This window comes from Strix aluco, chromosome 17 (assembly GCF_031877795.1).
Source record: "Strix aluco isolate bStrAlu1 chromosome 17, bStrAlu1.hap1, whole genome shotgun sequence".
NCBI lineage: Eukaryota > Metazoa > Chordata > Aves > Strigiformes > Strigidae > Strix > Strix aluco.
Genome location: NC_133947.1, coordinates 11,628,780 through 11,642,658, shown reverse-complemented (window position 1 = coordinate 11,642,658; position 13,879 = coordinate 11,628,780). Strand labels below are relative to the sequence as shown.

The following is a 13,879-nucleotide window of genomic DNA, read 5'->3' as shown; positions in this document are numbered from 1 at the left end:
CTAAAAAAACTAAGGATGATTTGGATTTGGAGAAAGACTTTATGCCTGAGCTCTGTCTACTTAGATTTGGGTGCTGACAAAATTGCCATTTCCGCTTGTTGAATCAGTTGTAGCTTTGAAACACACTGACAACTCGTAGGCTTTGGAAAAAATCTTCTCTTTTTTTATAAATAGCTTCCTTTTGTATCATTTCACAATCAGCTGAAACGAACGGGTCAGTGTGGTGCTGGTGAAAGGCACGCAGCCACAGCGGGCTGATGGCACCACCTGCTTGCGGTTCAAAGGCTGAGTGTCTCCGTGCAGAGCCTGGCACCGCTCTACCAGGGTCTGGTGGTCTCCGGGGCGGGATAGTGGTGGAGGGAGTGGGAAGGAGCTGTATAAAAACTGCAAATTTCACCTGCGTATTTCTACTTAGACTAAGTAGTGGCACTTCTGCTGGGGGAGAGGAGGGGAAAGGAAGGAAACATACAGTATGGGTTGGAGTCTAAGCGTGTATTTTCGCCTTCGCCTGCAAACTTCAAACTGTGAGGATCAGAGCCCATGAGAAGGTGTGTGTGGACAGCAGCACCACCAAATTCAGTGTACTGGTAGTATTGGGAAGAATTTAATCTGGCCGTTTAATCCATACTGATAGGATTTCTCCTGACATTCACAAGAATTATTTCTCCCTCCTCAGTGTTTTTGTGTCCTAAATAGTGTTTGGGAGCTGAAAGGGCAGATCCTGAGCTCTGGGTTTATCCCTTAGCCAGTACAGCCACTCACCAGGGACAGTGAAAGCTCTGGTAATTATTTAAGAGTAATTTTTTTCTTAGGACTTTTATGCTGTAAGAATTTCTTTGTACAAGTATCTCTGGCCTCTGAAATTCGCAGCCGTGCACATTCTCCAGTTGTCTGTAAAATCTTCTGCACTTAAAAAGATGAAAGGTTTTTAATCCAATTGCTCAAAACCTTTGAAATTGTTTTCATTAATACCCATTTAATTCAAATGCTTGGCAACAGCCTAGAAAATCCTTTTATTACAAATGCCATACCTTACTCCCTCAATAGATAAGTAACCGATTAGGTTTTCCCCAAAGTATTTAGGCTCTCTGATAGCAAAGCTCTGCAGCAAAACTGACCTGGCACTACTGATATTTTAGGGTTAGGAAAAGAGCAAAACAAATCAGATTCTTTAAATACCACAAATGAACAAAACAGAGCACAAGCCATTTTTCCCTTTGTAGGTCATCTTATCAAGACATCTCCATTTCAGAGTTGGATAGCAAATCGGGACATTAAAAATAAAAAAAAGAACAGCAAGAGCAAAGCCAGAAGCTTGCATCTTAATTGTTGCTACCACAGCAATTCAAGGGAACAGATCAAAACCTCATAGATAAAGAGAAATCCGCCAGGACTGAAAGGCCACACTATTGATGGCGTGGATTAAAATGCTCGCACTGAGAGGGCGAGAACATTAACCCTGAGGTGTAAAGGCCCAGGGCACTTCGCTGCCAGAGGGGCCGACCCGGGCCTGGCCGTGGGGACCTACCGGGGGGTCAGCACCCACAGGCGCCCACAGGTGGGGCGGAGCCCGCGGCAGCGTGAAGCCGAGCGGCCTCAGGAGCCTTTCGGAACGCAGGCGCTGGCGGAGCCCGGCCGCCCGGCCCCACAGGCCAGCGGGCCGCCCGCAGGCCGCCCTTAGCAACCCGGCACCCCGGGAGGTTGCTAGGGGCGGGGCGGGGCGCACTTCCTGCCGCGCAGGAATCACTTCCGGGGCGGCGAGGCCTGGCCGTGAGGGGCGGTGAGCGGGATGGGCGGCCGTGAGGGGGAGGCTGGGGGGCTCTCGGGGGGGTCTGGAGCGGCGCGGGGGCCTGCTGGAAAGGTGTATGTTGGAAAGGAGGGATGGAGCGGTGGCTTCAGCACCGCCCCGGCCCCCCCGGGAAGCGGGTGGCAGAGCTTCGGGTGCAGGGGAGCCTCGCCGGCTCCGCCGCGGCCCGCGCCTCCTGCTGCAGCCAGGGCTGGCCACCGCTCCTTGCAGGGAGAAGCGGCGCAGAGCTGTGCTCTCGAGAGGGGAGGAGGGACGCTGGGTGCCCCTGCTCTGAGGCTGCACAGCTGCTTCTCCTTACAGCCCCGGACCCGGCTGGCAAAGCCGGCTGCCTGGCCCCGGGCCCGTAAGCCCGCAGGCTGCTCGGCCTCGCTCGCGGTCATGTTTTCAGCGGCGCTAAGCGCGCCCAAATCCTCCTGGAGCCAATATGAATTGGCCAGTCTCCATCCCAACACCTACTAAGTCATTTCAGAAATCCAGCGTGAGCCTTTTTTGCCTCATCCTTTGATGGAAGCTTTCATGTTCTCCACCGATACTGTTGCTCTTTATTTCCACCCCAAGAGGAAGCTAATATATATATTATTTGAAGTGCTCCTGTGGCTTTGTTCTATGCTAATTATATAGTGCTAGGCCTTGAAGATGCCAGTTGGGAAATACAGGACAGCAAAAAGAAAGGTTTGAGCCTGTCCTAGCTCTATTGAGACGGCTAGTTTATGGCCCTGGTCCTGAAAACACATGGTTATTTATCGTAGGGCCTGATCCTGCGCCCAGGGGGACAGCCACATCATCTTACAGTGGTGTCACTGAGCAAAAGCATGATCCTGCAGCCCTGAGTAGCCCCTCTCTGGATCTGTGGTACAGCTCTGGCTTTGCTACAGGACCAAGTCCTTTTGTGTGGGGGTCATTAGCTTGCTGTAAAATGCTAGTAGAGACAAGACTGAATATTTTTGAATTGATAGTCAAAATCAATTACTTTATTGCAGAGAAACTGTTTGTGACCTGTTTCTGCTGTTATGTTCCAGTGAGATGGCCAGGCTTGGGAGAGGCAGTAGCTGCTGTTAAACCAGATGAGTAAGCTGGTGGGGTGGGGTGGGGGGCAGGAGTTACCTCTCAGTGTCTGAAGTAGGAGTACCAATCTTTAAATGCAATTTAAGAACAGTTTAAGTGTAGTCATGTTCATAGTTGAGGTGGTCTGAGGAAAAAGGTGGTTGATAATTCATGGTGAAGAAGAGATGTTAGCCAAGGAAGTGGTGGTGAAACTGTTAGCTTCTCGGGAACAAGGAGGAAGACTCCATTATCCAGGGACCTGTTGGACTAGCTGCAAGGCAAAGTGTCAGGAGGTCGTGCTCTCCATGAGAAAACTCACTTTGCGAGTTTTGTGTGGTGCAGAAGGTGGCCTGCCAGACACTGAGCCCTGGTTCCCCAGTGCTCAGCTTTGGCCTGCTCATTTGGCTAAGGTTTAGCCTCCTTGTGTGTGCGGGTTTGGGCATTGTGTTAACCACTGGAGTTTTTTAAAACAGGGGAGAATTTTGCTAATATTAGTTCAGCTGTACTGACAGGAAAACTAGTGGTCCAAATGTGGGTTGCCTGCGGTGGCTACTGTGCAAGCGAGGATGCTTTACTGTGACTAGTTGGAGCATGATGTCAGGTCTTCTCTGAGCATATTTCATGGGGCAGTGCTTAAAATGGTAGTGGCAGCTGCTACCAGCTTGCATGAGAGCTCTTGATGCTGGTCATGTCACCTGGGTTTGTTAGAAAATTACTAATACCTTCAAAGGAGGTGAAATAGAAAAGGGGAAAGGAGGAAAGTGAGGATGGAGATTTTTTTGTTTTCATTGTATCAGTTTCCTTTTCTGGTTTATTTTTGTGTGTTGTGTTTCAGGTGTATGAATCCGGATTATCAGCAGGAGTTTGTCCTGAGAAAACTCCAGGTGAGGAATGAAGCAATATCCCTTTCTGCTCTGTTTGAGGAAGGGGGTGGGCAAGAATAAGGTTTTCAAAAGATATCCCAATAAATGAAGTTGAAATAAAATGCAGCTCAGGGGTGAAATTTCCCATGATTGTGTTTCTTGCTTAGGACCTGCTGCCTTAGTGGGCTGGGGGAGAGGGCATTTTAAAAGTTAAAAGCCATTAGGGATGAGCCACTTTCATGCATGCTTTGTTCACATCGGTGTACATCTGGTGCAGCCTTTGGGTCTGCGTTGTGACTTGCTGAGCGTGGGTGGCCCAGCGTGTATTCTGGCTTCATGCACAGGTCCCATGCAGCCCTTGTTTACTGAATTTTAATCAAAATTTGAAAAATTTTCTTTCGCTGAAATACAAACCTGGAAGGGACTGCAAGAAGTCACCTATTCTTATCTCCTGATTCAAAGGCAGGATTATATGTACTCACGCCCTATCCCAGGGGAATGCTTATCAGATCTGCTCTTCTGAATCACCAGTAACAGGGATTCCACAGTCTCTGTATTCCAGTGGGTGGCAGTCCGTGCAGTTGGGAATTTTTCTTCTTTTAAAATTCAAAATAATATCCCATACTTCAACTGAATTAAAATAATTGTTTCTTGTAATTTATATACCACTCCTTTTAGTATGTCCCCAAATGACATTTGCCTCTTATGCAATGTTGATTGATTCTCAAATTTATCAACTAACTTTACTCAAATTATACTCTTAAGTTTACCATCTTTCTGAACTGGGTCACATCTGCAGATTGTAGAAATCTCCTCCTAGCCTGAGAAATACAGAGCCTGCTGTGGAGATAATTTCTAGGAGGCAGATTACTACCATTCAGCTAAAACATGCATGCAGCACAATCTCACACCCAGGCTTCGGTAATATAGAGAGTTGTAAATATCAGTCAGTAGTGCTGATTCAGTAAGTGCACACCAAGATCATACTGATCAGGAAAACGGAGTAAGACGGTAATCACAACTGAGTTCTGATGGCATCTCAGACTAATTGAATTTCCCTTTTGGGACTTTGTGGCATACTCCAGCAATTGTGGCAGGAGAGTTCTGTTATTGTAGAAAGCCATTAGTCATTCATAGAATGAATTGACAACTCCATTAGCAAAAGACAAAGGAAGGAAGAAAGGATGGTCTCGTGGCTGAGAAACTAGCTCGGGACCCAGGAGATCAATGTTTAACTCTGCCATAAAATACCTCTGTGACCGTCGCATGGTGTAACCAGCCACTAAAGCCATGCTTAACTTGAAACAGATAACTCTTTCCTCTGCCTTCAACAGATCTACCTTCTCTGTGGTTTATTTAAGTAATAGTTGGTTTTGTACACCATCTAAAACAACAAGGCTGTGACCGCATATACAATGTAAGTCAAAGTGAGTAATAGTCACCTTGCATGCATGATCAACTTCGGGGAAAGTATATTCTTGCTTATTAAGCTTTTCCCTTATTGTTTAATGAATATTGTTCACATTTGGTTTGTCTTGCCCTCACCTGCAAATGCACTAATACTAGCATTTGAGGACTATTTTCTTAGGCAGATGGTAAAAGACAAGCATTCAAATAAAATGCAACTTTCTTTTCCCTCTTTGTTATTGGATCTGTAGATCTAGGGTGTCTTAAAAAAACCTGCATGAGGTAGTCTTTCAGTTTTTGGTAATGGAAAGTAAATTCCAGAAAGCATGATGCAAATAATTGCTCTTTTTTTTTCCCCTCTTTTTGTAGTAACCAGTCTTCTTGAGAGCATTAGAGGAGAAGGGTGCACTCACGATGGCTGCTGAGTTGGATTTCTCCCCACCTGAAATCCCTGAGCCCACATTCATGGAGAATGTGCTACGCTACGGACTCTTCTTTGGAGCCATTTTCCAGCTTATCTGTGTGCTAGCCATAATCCTGCCAGTTTCAAAGTCCCATAAGACAGTAAGCAGTACTCTTTAATATTGATATAGGTGGGCAGAGTCAGAGAAAACAGGATGGCAGAGAACCTTGAGTAGCTAATGGAGACACAGTGGTCTGCCCCTGGGATTGATGACAGTTTCATTGTTGGTTCTCTTTCCTTCCCTCTAGCTTTCCCACCTCCAGCTTTTGTCTTGTGACTTACCCACAGATCAGAAAGTCAGGAACAAATACCTGAGTCAGGGTCTCTGTGAATATCAGTGAAAAAAGTGACCTGGAGCACTGGCAAGGTGTGCTGAATGTACATGCTGTTCCTGACTGCCCACGAGGAGGCTTTAGTCCCAACCGCATACTGTCATCCTGCTGCTGATTTGCTTTATTAATTGCCAGGCAGGGCGTCCCCTTTGCAGGACCTGCCTTTCAGGAAGTGACTTTGGGCCCAAGTTTGTGTGCGATTTCTGGAAACAAGATACAGGTGAAATTCGTGATATATTTTAACATGAGGAAGGCAGCTTTCAGTACAGACACCCAATCCTGTGCCGGCAAGTGGAGGGTCCTTTGATGTAGTTAGTAGAGGAAAAGGTTAAAGTGGAAGGCTGAGGTGAGCTACTGGACTCTGATTCCTCTAGACTGGGCCACAGTGGGATGACCTGCATCTGCCTGGCTTTTCTGATAAAAGGGCTCTGTGTGCTTGGTAATGCCTGTGGTGCTGGGGACAGATGTAAGGCTGTAAGTTTGGTGTTTTGATACAGATTTTGTCTAAATGTATATCGTATATTTTCAGTAACAACTCAGCATGGGAAGTTTTGTTTTCAGGCTATCTTTATTGCCATGTTTGCTCCCTCTTGTAAAGAAGCAGCACGGAAATTTTCAGTGTATCTGGGGAAGGAAATGCCTGAGGGTGAGGTACAGTGTGAAGGATGCAGTTCATGACCCAACTCTTCCACATTTAACTGCCGGTGTGATGTGAAGTGGCGTTGATGTCCTGGATCGGTGACGCTGCCCCGACATGGGTGCGTGCTCCCTCCTGCTAGTCCTGCTACAGGAGCTGCAGCAGGGAGATGAACCAGGCAGCTGCTGGTCACGATGCGGTGGCATTGCAGGTCTTGCACCGTTACTCTGCAGCCACCAGCGCCCATCTGTCAGAGTCCATGGTTTCTCCTGATAAATTTTTGAGAAATACTGACTAGCCTGATTCTTGAAAGCTGAAAAGAGTGAGAGCTTTAGTTTGAAGTGGGAAACTGAAGACCAGGCCTGCAATTAAAACGATAAAGCTCAGGGACCTGTTACTGTTTTAAGTTGCAAGCATGCTTTGATGCTTGCATGCTCTACTTTTTATTTTCTCCATGTGTATACTGTCCTCTTGATTTACTGTCCACATAACTAATTTACAAGACCGTAAACACCAGAGGCTACCCCTCCAGGTCTCGGGAATGATGCTTGAGTCTGGGCAGGCTGTTGAGGAGCTTCTGTGTCTTGGAGGCTTCAGGCTTTGAAGTCTACCTTGGTTTGAACATTAGAAGGCAGCAGTGCTCACTTTACAGCAGCAGCACACTGCATCCCTGAGTAATATGTTGCTCCATTTCTCCAGAGCCTGCCAGCTCCCTGTGTGCCGGTTACAGCCTTTGGAAAGCCAGCCAAGTCTTCTTCCTTGGAAAGCCACACAGATGTGAACTGTAATAGCCCAGTAACTTGAGAGACGTTTGAACCAAGCTCCTTGATTAAAAGGATACTGTCAGATGCTCGCCTCCCCCTCCATTATCTGGAGCGCTCTCTTGGAAGCTTGAAACTAGCACGTCTTGCTCAGCCATTTTTTGTGTGTCCTTTTCCAGTTGGCACGCTCTGACTGATAGAAACCAAGATGCTAAAGCAATATTTATACTCAAATGCATTTAATGAAAGGAGGCAATCTGCATGTGTGCGCTTTCTCAGATGAGACTGGCGCTGTTCCCTTGTGTTTTTACAAGATAACTAGACTTTATTTCTCATGGCTGAAATATTATCTGTCATCTCGCCTGAAGGAAACTAGCAGCATATCTAAGCATTCCTTGTTAGTCCAGGTGAAGAAAGCTTTGCCTGCAATTCCCTCCCTGGATTTTGGGCTTGGTTTAGAGGCTCTGAACTTTACATTCTTACTACTGTTTTGGGGAATATTTTTTGTCTTGCACATGATAGTGATTAACATTTGGCAGAAATACCTGCTGAATGTTTCCATGCACACTGGTGATGATAATGGTATTTTCTCCTTTTCCTAATTTAAACAGTTTTCATTTAGAGCTGATTTTCTTCTTGCCTTTAAAGTTGGTTTTGTTTTTCTTCTCCAAAGCCAGTTTTAGACACTTAAGCTTTTAACGGCTTCTCTGGTAACAAGCTGTTTCCATGCATAAACTCACACTCATCAAAAAGCACATGCAGAAGAAGCAGAGATGGTGCTGCTTGAGTCTCATTAAATGTGGACTCAGTTTGATGTAGATGTGTTCCAACAGAGATACCCAGCACTTGCTTCCTTTGGCTTATACTCAGATTCCCAAAGTGAGCTGTCAGCAAATTGTAGAAGAAAGTTACTGATTGTTTCTTAATTGATTCTTGTAGGACTCGGACAGTTTTGAGCCTAAGAATTCGGAGACAGTGAAGAAGCCAAAGGCAACTGCTCCACAAATAAGCAAGAAACCCAAGAAGGAAACCAAAAAGAAACGATAAACGCATGACCGATGAGCCTCAAAAGACAAAATAATCACCTATAATCATGCTTCCTTGGAGATGACATCAAAGGCAATTAACTATATTAAATGGTTTTCTGGCATTGCCATGCTTTACCTTTTGGGGACAAGGGAGAAGAAACTTAAAAGAGTGGAAGGGGTGGGGTTCTGCCATAGATTTCTTACAAGCAAAGAGGACTTCACATGTCCAGGACTTCATTTGGCATGATTAATGTGTCAGTCACCGTTAAAGTAACTTCTGTCATTTCTGATGGGTAGAGAGGCCTGTTGTCCTAGCTCCCGCATGCTGGCTTGGATTTGTAGTAAAGTCCCTGTGGAAGGTGGAGCATGGGTTTGCTACTTTGGATACCGGTTTGTGTTGTATTTTTTGAAGGCAGAGGGATCAAATGGATCAAGGGTACCGCACTACACAGCTTTGTATTCATCTCTGTTGTCATCTAGTCTGAAATACATAGCTGCGTTTTATGGCTTAATAATAATGTCTTTGTCATATTCTTTAATTCTTTAGGTAATAACGCATCAGATTCCAGACTGCTGTAGATGAAAGCTTTCATTTCCCCAGCGTCGCTACCTCTTTCTTACTCCCCACCCATGCATTTTTCCTTTCTATTCCCACCCTTGAAAGCAGGTACATTTCAGGGAGTTGAGACTGTGGTGGGGACTGCAGTGAGTACAAGAATCAGGGAACAGTTGGATTCTGGAAGGTGCAGAATTTAATGCCTGTGCTAATGGGGTGTTCTTGGAAACTTGGGAAGACCAGGTACTGCATGTTGGAGAGAAGCTGCTCTGGGGCGGGAGTGTCGGAGTGCTGCACTGGGCATGGATCAAACAGCGCTGCCTCGCTGTGCCGTTGATAAACCCTCCTGTCAGCTGGCTGAGTCCTAACCGTGTGCTCCATTTCAACACAGCTGGGGTTTGGTGCATTTGCAAACTCCCTCCCAGCCTTACCTGCTACAGTCTGCTGCATCTCCTCTTGCTGCATTCTTCCTGAAGTGAAATAGGAGCTCAGCCTGAGGAGATGGGTATTTTAAGATCCAAGGGGTGGCAAGCTAGCTGTGTAGCATGACTACATGGCAAGAGACATATCCACAATGTTCCTTCAGGCTCTGGCTCTCCAGGCCCAGGGACAATCTAGTATTAGATTTAAATATGGCTAGACAGGCCTGGAAAGAGATAGGTGGTGACGTAGCCACAGAGTCTCTGTAGGGCAGCTCAAGCTTCCTGATGCCAGCTCACATCTTGGTTTGTTTGATCACGAATGAGTCAATGGGAGGAGAACCTGCTCTTTTAGGCGCACCCAGGGTTCAGAGCAGCTTTGAAGGAAAGGGTTCTCTGGCAGGCCTGCAAGTCTGCCATCCCTTTTGCATACATAGACTCCCATCCTCAATTCACAAATGCCTTGGGAGCCCGGGTACGGTAGCAGTGCTGTGCTGCGCTGCGTGTTCTCTAACAGGAGTTGAACGGCACCTTTGCAGGAACCACCAGTGTTAAGAACAGCCACGTTCTCTGCTCGCTTTTGCTTTTGATGGGTGGGACAGATGGATCCCAGTACCAGTTTGATTCTAACCTCTCACTGCTTCCCCGCTCCAGGCTCTCTGCTTCTCTTAACCAGAATGCTGACACAAGTTGCACTGCTTAAAATCCGGCTTGGAGTTCGGCTTTAAATTCAGCATTTTCTTTTTCTTCTCTTTTTTTTTTTTTTTTTTGAGTCTACATAAAGGCGATACTAGGAGGACAGAACAAAGCATGGGAGAGACAAGCATTCTGAAGTTGCTTTGAGTTCTCAGTACAAAGAAACATTACAAAAATTTCCCACGCAAATAACAACAATATTGTGCTACAAGTTTCCATTACGGACCCGTGTTCCTGCCTGTGATCTGCAAGGGAAAGAAAAGTGTTGCCACTGCCCTGGGTGGGTACTGCAGATCACTTCTTCCATTTTAATAAATGAGGATGGTGGTTGTTTTAGCTGACAACTCTGGCTTTCTGCAGTTTACCTAAAGAGAGGAGGGGTAATGCTTTAATGGAATTGCAACTATTGAAAGAGTAGCACACACTACCTGAAACATAGAAGCTCTTCAACAGCTAAAAACCAGTTAGAGATGAGCGCTGTGGCTTTTACCTGAAATAGCAGGCTACTGCATCAACACATCAACATCTATGTCTAGCTATTTGCAGGCTGGCTTACTCATTGCTAAGTAGAAATCATGGATATTGGGGTTTGGTTTTGTTGGGGGGAAGAGGGATTAAGATAAATTTCCCAGTCTGTTCCTAACAGCTTGTTACCTATTTCAATGCTCTTGTTAGCTGAACTTATAGTATGTTTTTAGAGATTATCAATATCCCATGTATTTTAGTTTCTCTTGAAATGTGTAATAAATACAACCAGAATCTCTTTGTTTAAAAAGAAATCTGTTTTTAAAGTTGTGCTGCCTCTTTCCATGCATTCACTGTGAAAGCTGCTGGAACTCTCAGACTATAGGAACACAGGGACAGAAATAGCCTATTCATAAAAATGATCCATTAAGGGAGAGCCTTTCACATCCTTTAATCTGTGAGAAATGGGTTAGTTAATACTGTCAGGCATGTGTGCATCTGTACCTGTGTTTGACTTGGAAGTAGCAAACTATTTCCCAGTACAGCTTCACCTTCCTGGAAGGAAGGAGGAAGTGATGCGATGACTAAATTAATTTGCCTCTCATGGGAGATTTTGGCTCCAAGAGCCCCCATGAAGGTAACAACAATAAAGGCATCATTTGTTAATAATACAAGCAGGGGGTTAGATGGGGGTTCAGTGGACTGGTAATCGGGATTTCCAGTAGCCCCTTGGTGTGTGATTGTAGCTGGTGTGTGACTGGAGCGCAGAGCTGTCTGGTGGCTCTTCTTGGCTGCAGTGAGACTGGCCTGGTAGCCAAGCTTTGGCAAGCATCTGTTGATTCCCTCACAGAAAACTAAAAGAGAAGGACTAGTGTGGTGACTCCTTTAATTCCCAAGCTCTTTTCTCCAGACTGTTTTGTAATTAACATCCCAAAGGGAGCTGAAGACCTCATTAAGTCACTTCTGTTGAAGAGGAGGTTTTCAAAGGTCTGTCTCCAGATCCCAGCCAGCAGGCAGCACCTCGGTGAACAGCACCTTGCTCTGCCACCCAAAGCCCAGGAGCTGGGCTGAGAGCTGGGTTTCCTCTGCTGATGGGTGTTACAGAGTTCCTGTCCCTCAACAGGCTGAGCCTCAGCTCTGAAGACACATGGCTGGGAGTTGAGAATTCCTTGCTTGGTTTTTGATCGTGCTCAAGCAGCTCTGCCTCTCTGGCCATGCTCATCTCACCAGCTGTGGCCATCACCGTCCCCTGGAGCTGTCCCATGCTCACAAAGCATCCTTGTGCTCCTCCAGCACGAGCAGCACAATCCCTTGAGACGGGCTAATAAGTAGCTCGTGACTGGAGTTCCAGTTCACATAGTTCAATTAAATCCCTGTTAATCTTGTTCAGACCTAATTTACTTTCATTCTCATACACACGCTTTTCTCTGCTTCAGAGAGATTCTGGTGAGGTTCCCTACTGACAGGAACTGAAGAGCCCGAGGCCATCTTTGAAGAGGACTGCTGTTTGCAGAGCAGCCCTCTTGTTGAGTCAATAAGCCAAGATTATTTCCCAGCCTGTCATGAGGAATGTGAAAATATTCCTTCAGTGCCTGGATTTCAGGGAGGGTCAAGGCTGGATGTGGTGATGCTCAAGGAGAAAACCAGGAAGGTGTAGGAGGGGAGGACCTGCTCAGTATCTCTGTTTCCCAGGACACTGCTGAACTGTTCCCCTGTGTGTGTTAATTTTTGGACAGCCGATTTTTAGGGTGCTGGACTTCTCTCTTGGGAGCCTCTCATGTGCTGATACTTCTTTCAGGCAGAAGTTATGTGGTTCACAGCCTGTGGCCTGCAGCGATCGAGGTGACTGTATTGATTTAGTTGTTTGTTTATTAATCTCATGAGGCATTGGAGACTGACTGCAGCAAGAAAATGGGATGATGAATGGAGAGTGCTGGAGTACAGAGTACAGCGCTTGTTTGGTGATTAGGTTGGTTGCCAGCTTTGGCACTGGGAAGGAATCTGGCCCTCCTCCTCTTCCTCATCCAACCAGAAGGGATGATTTGGTTGGGGAGGATTCCCTTTCTCTCTGGCAAGACATGGGCTGTAATCAGTGTTTGCATTTCTTTTTAAATTGTCAATTACTGCAGGTCCAAGGTCCTGCTCTTCTCCTCTGACAGTTTGTGTCTTTCAAGTGGTTGGTTTGGGGGGTTTCTGGCTTTTGGTAGCCAGGCCAGTGTGCAGTAGCTGGTCTAAATGTTTCTTGCTTATGGATGGCAATTGCAGGGTGATGAACTCAGCTTCCTGCCTCTCTCTTGAAATTTGGCTGATTTTCCCCATTTCATGTTGATTCTTCCCAATTTGTGGCTTTTCTGTCACCGTAATTCACCCTCATGCCCCCTGTTGTTGCTTCCACCCTGTAGACTCATGTCCATTGCAGTTCTTCTGTCCTTGCAGCCAAATTTTACCTGCCAGTAGCAGACAGTGGGTATCACCTGCTGTCACAAGGACTGGTACAAAGAAAGAACACGTGGTGAAGCACCCAGGATGGAGAGAGCTGACCCCTTGTAATCAGCCCCAACAGTGTGTTTCTCTTCCCTGACGTTTTTTAAAACCAGCAGATGTAACTGCTGGGAAAGGACAGCTCTCCACCTTGGGAGCCCCAGGTATACCCGGGAAGCTGTGCCGTGCACATCAGCCTACCCCTGAGCCATGAGGAGTTAAAACAATCAAATATTACACTTCCGAGCTCTCGTGATAAGCAAGCACTACGATGCTATGAGTGCTTCACACCACCTGCCCAGATCCTGCTCCTCGCCAGCACACACAGATTTGTCTTGTGCAATCCCCAACCTCTCGCAGTGCTCACTTCCCTCCTCCCAGCTTTCCTGGTTGCATTTAGTGCCTGGAGGCCCCGGTGAGGCTTTGATGCTCCTTGCATCCTGCTTGCTGGAGGCGTGAGCCGCCACGCACCAAGAAACCGCAGTCCCGCCGAGGACGGCAGCGATGCAGAGCGGGTGGTTGGAGCAGAGAGTCCAACAGGTTCCTCCATTGCTCAACCCCAGCCGTTCTGGCTGGTAGCTACAAGGTAAACCCGCTTTGGGTCACATCTGCTTTGCTTTTTAAAAACATCTGTTGCCTGGCTGATGGCTCTTGTCACACTTGAGCTCAGCTCCCCAAGGGGGGATGCTGTGGGTGGAGGGGATTGAAGGGCTCTCACTTCAGTTCTAGGCAAGGAGCTGTGTCCCTAGTACCCTGCAGTCCTATCTACATGCCAAATGCAGCATTCCTTATGTGTGAAACCTGCCCTCTGGACTGTCTCCTTCTTTCTTGCCAGAAGGCTGTCCCAGCCTCTCACGTGCTGCCCCTGTAAGCGTCAAGTTCAGCCAGCCCCAGTTCATGGACTGGGGCCACGGAAGGTA

The 13,879-nt window shown here is 46.7% G+C and overlaps 1 protein-coding gene across 4 annotated transcripts; it reads left to right on the top strand.

The window, feature by feature from the left end:
- Positions 1-1,736: 1,736 nt before the first annotated feature.
- MANBAL (mannosidase beta like) lies at positions 1,737-10,792 on the top strand. 4 transcript variants are annotated; one of them, XM_074843087.1, is made up of 6 exons: positions 1,737-1,780; positions 2,788-2,875; positions 3,687-3,735; positions 5,049-5,131; positions 5,491-5,685; positions 8,254-10,792. In XM_074843087.1, the coding sequence occupies exons 5-6, from the start codon at positions 5,536-5,538 to the stop codon at positions 8,359-8,361; spliced, it is 258 nt and encodes an 85-aa protein (XP_074699188.1). In that variant the 5' UTR covers positions 1,737-1,780; positions 2,788-2,875; positions 3,687-3,735; positions 5,049-5,131; positions 5,491-5,535; the 3' UTR covers positions 8,362-10,792. The 4 variants fall into 4 exon arrangements, with proteins under 4 accessions (XP_074699188.1, XP_074699187.1, XP_074699189.1 ...); XM_074843086.1 differs by lacking the exon at positions 5,049-5,131; XM_074843088.1 differs by lacking the exon at positions 2,788-2,875 and having other exon boundaries at positions 1,741-1,780.
- Positions 10,793-13,879: the final 3,087 nt, after the last annotated feature.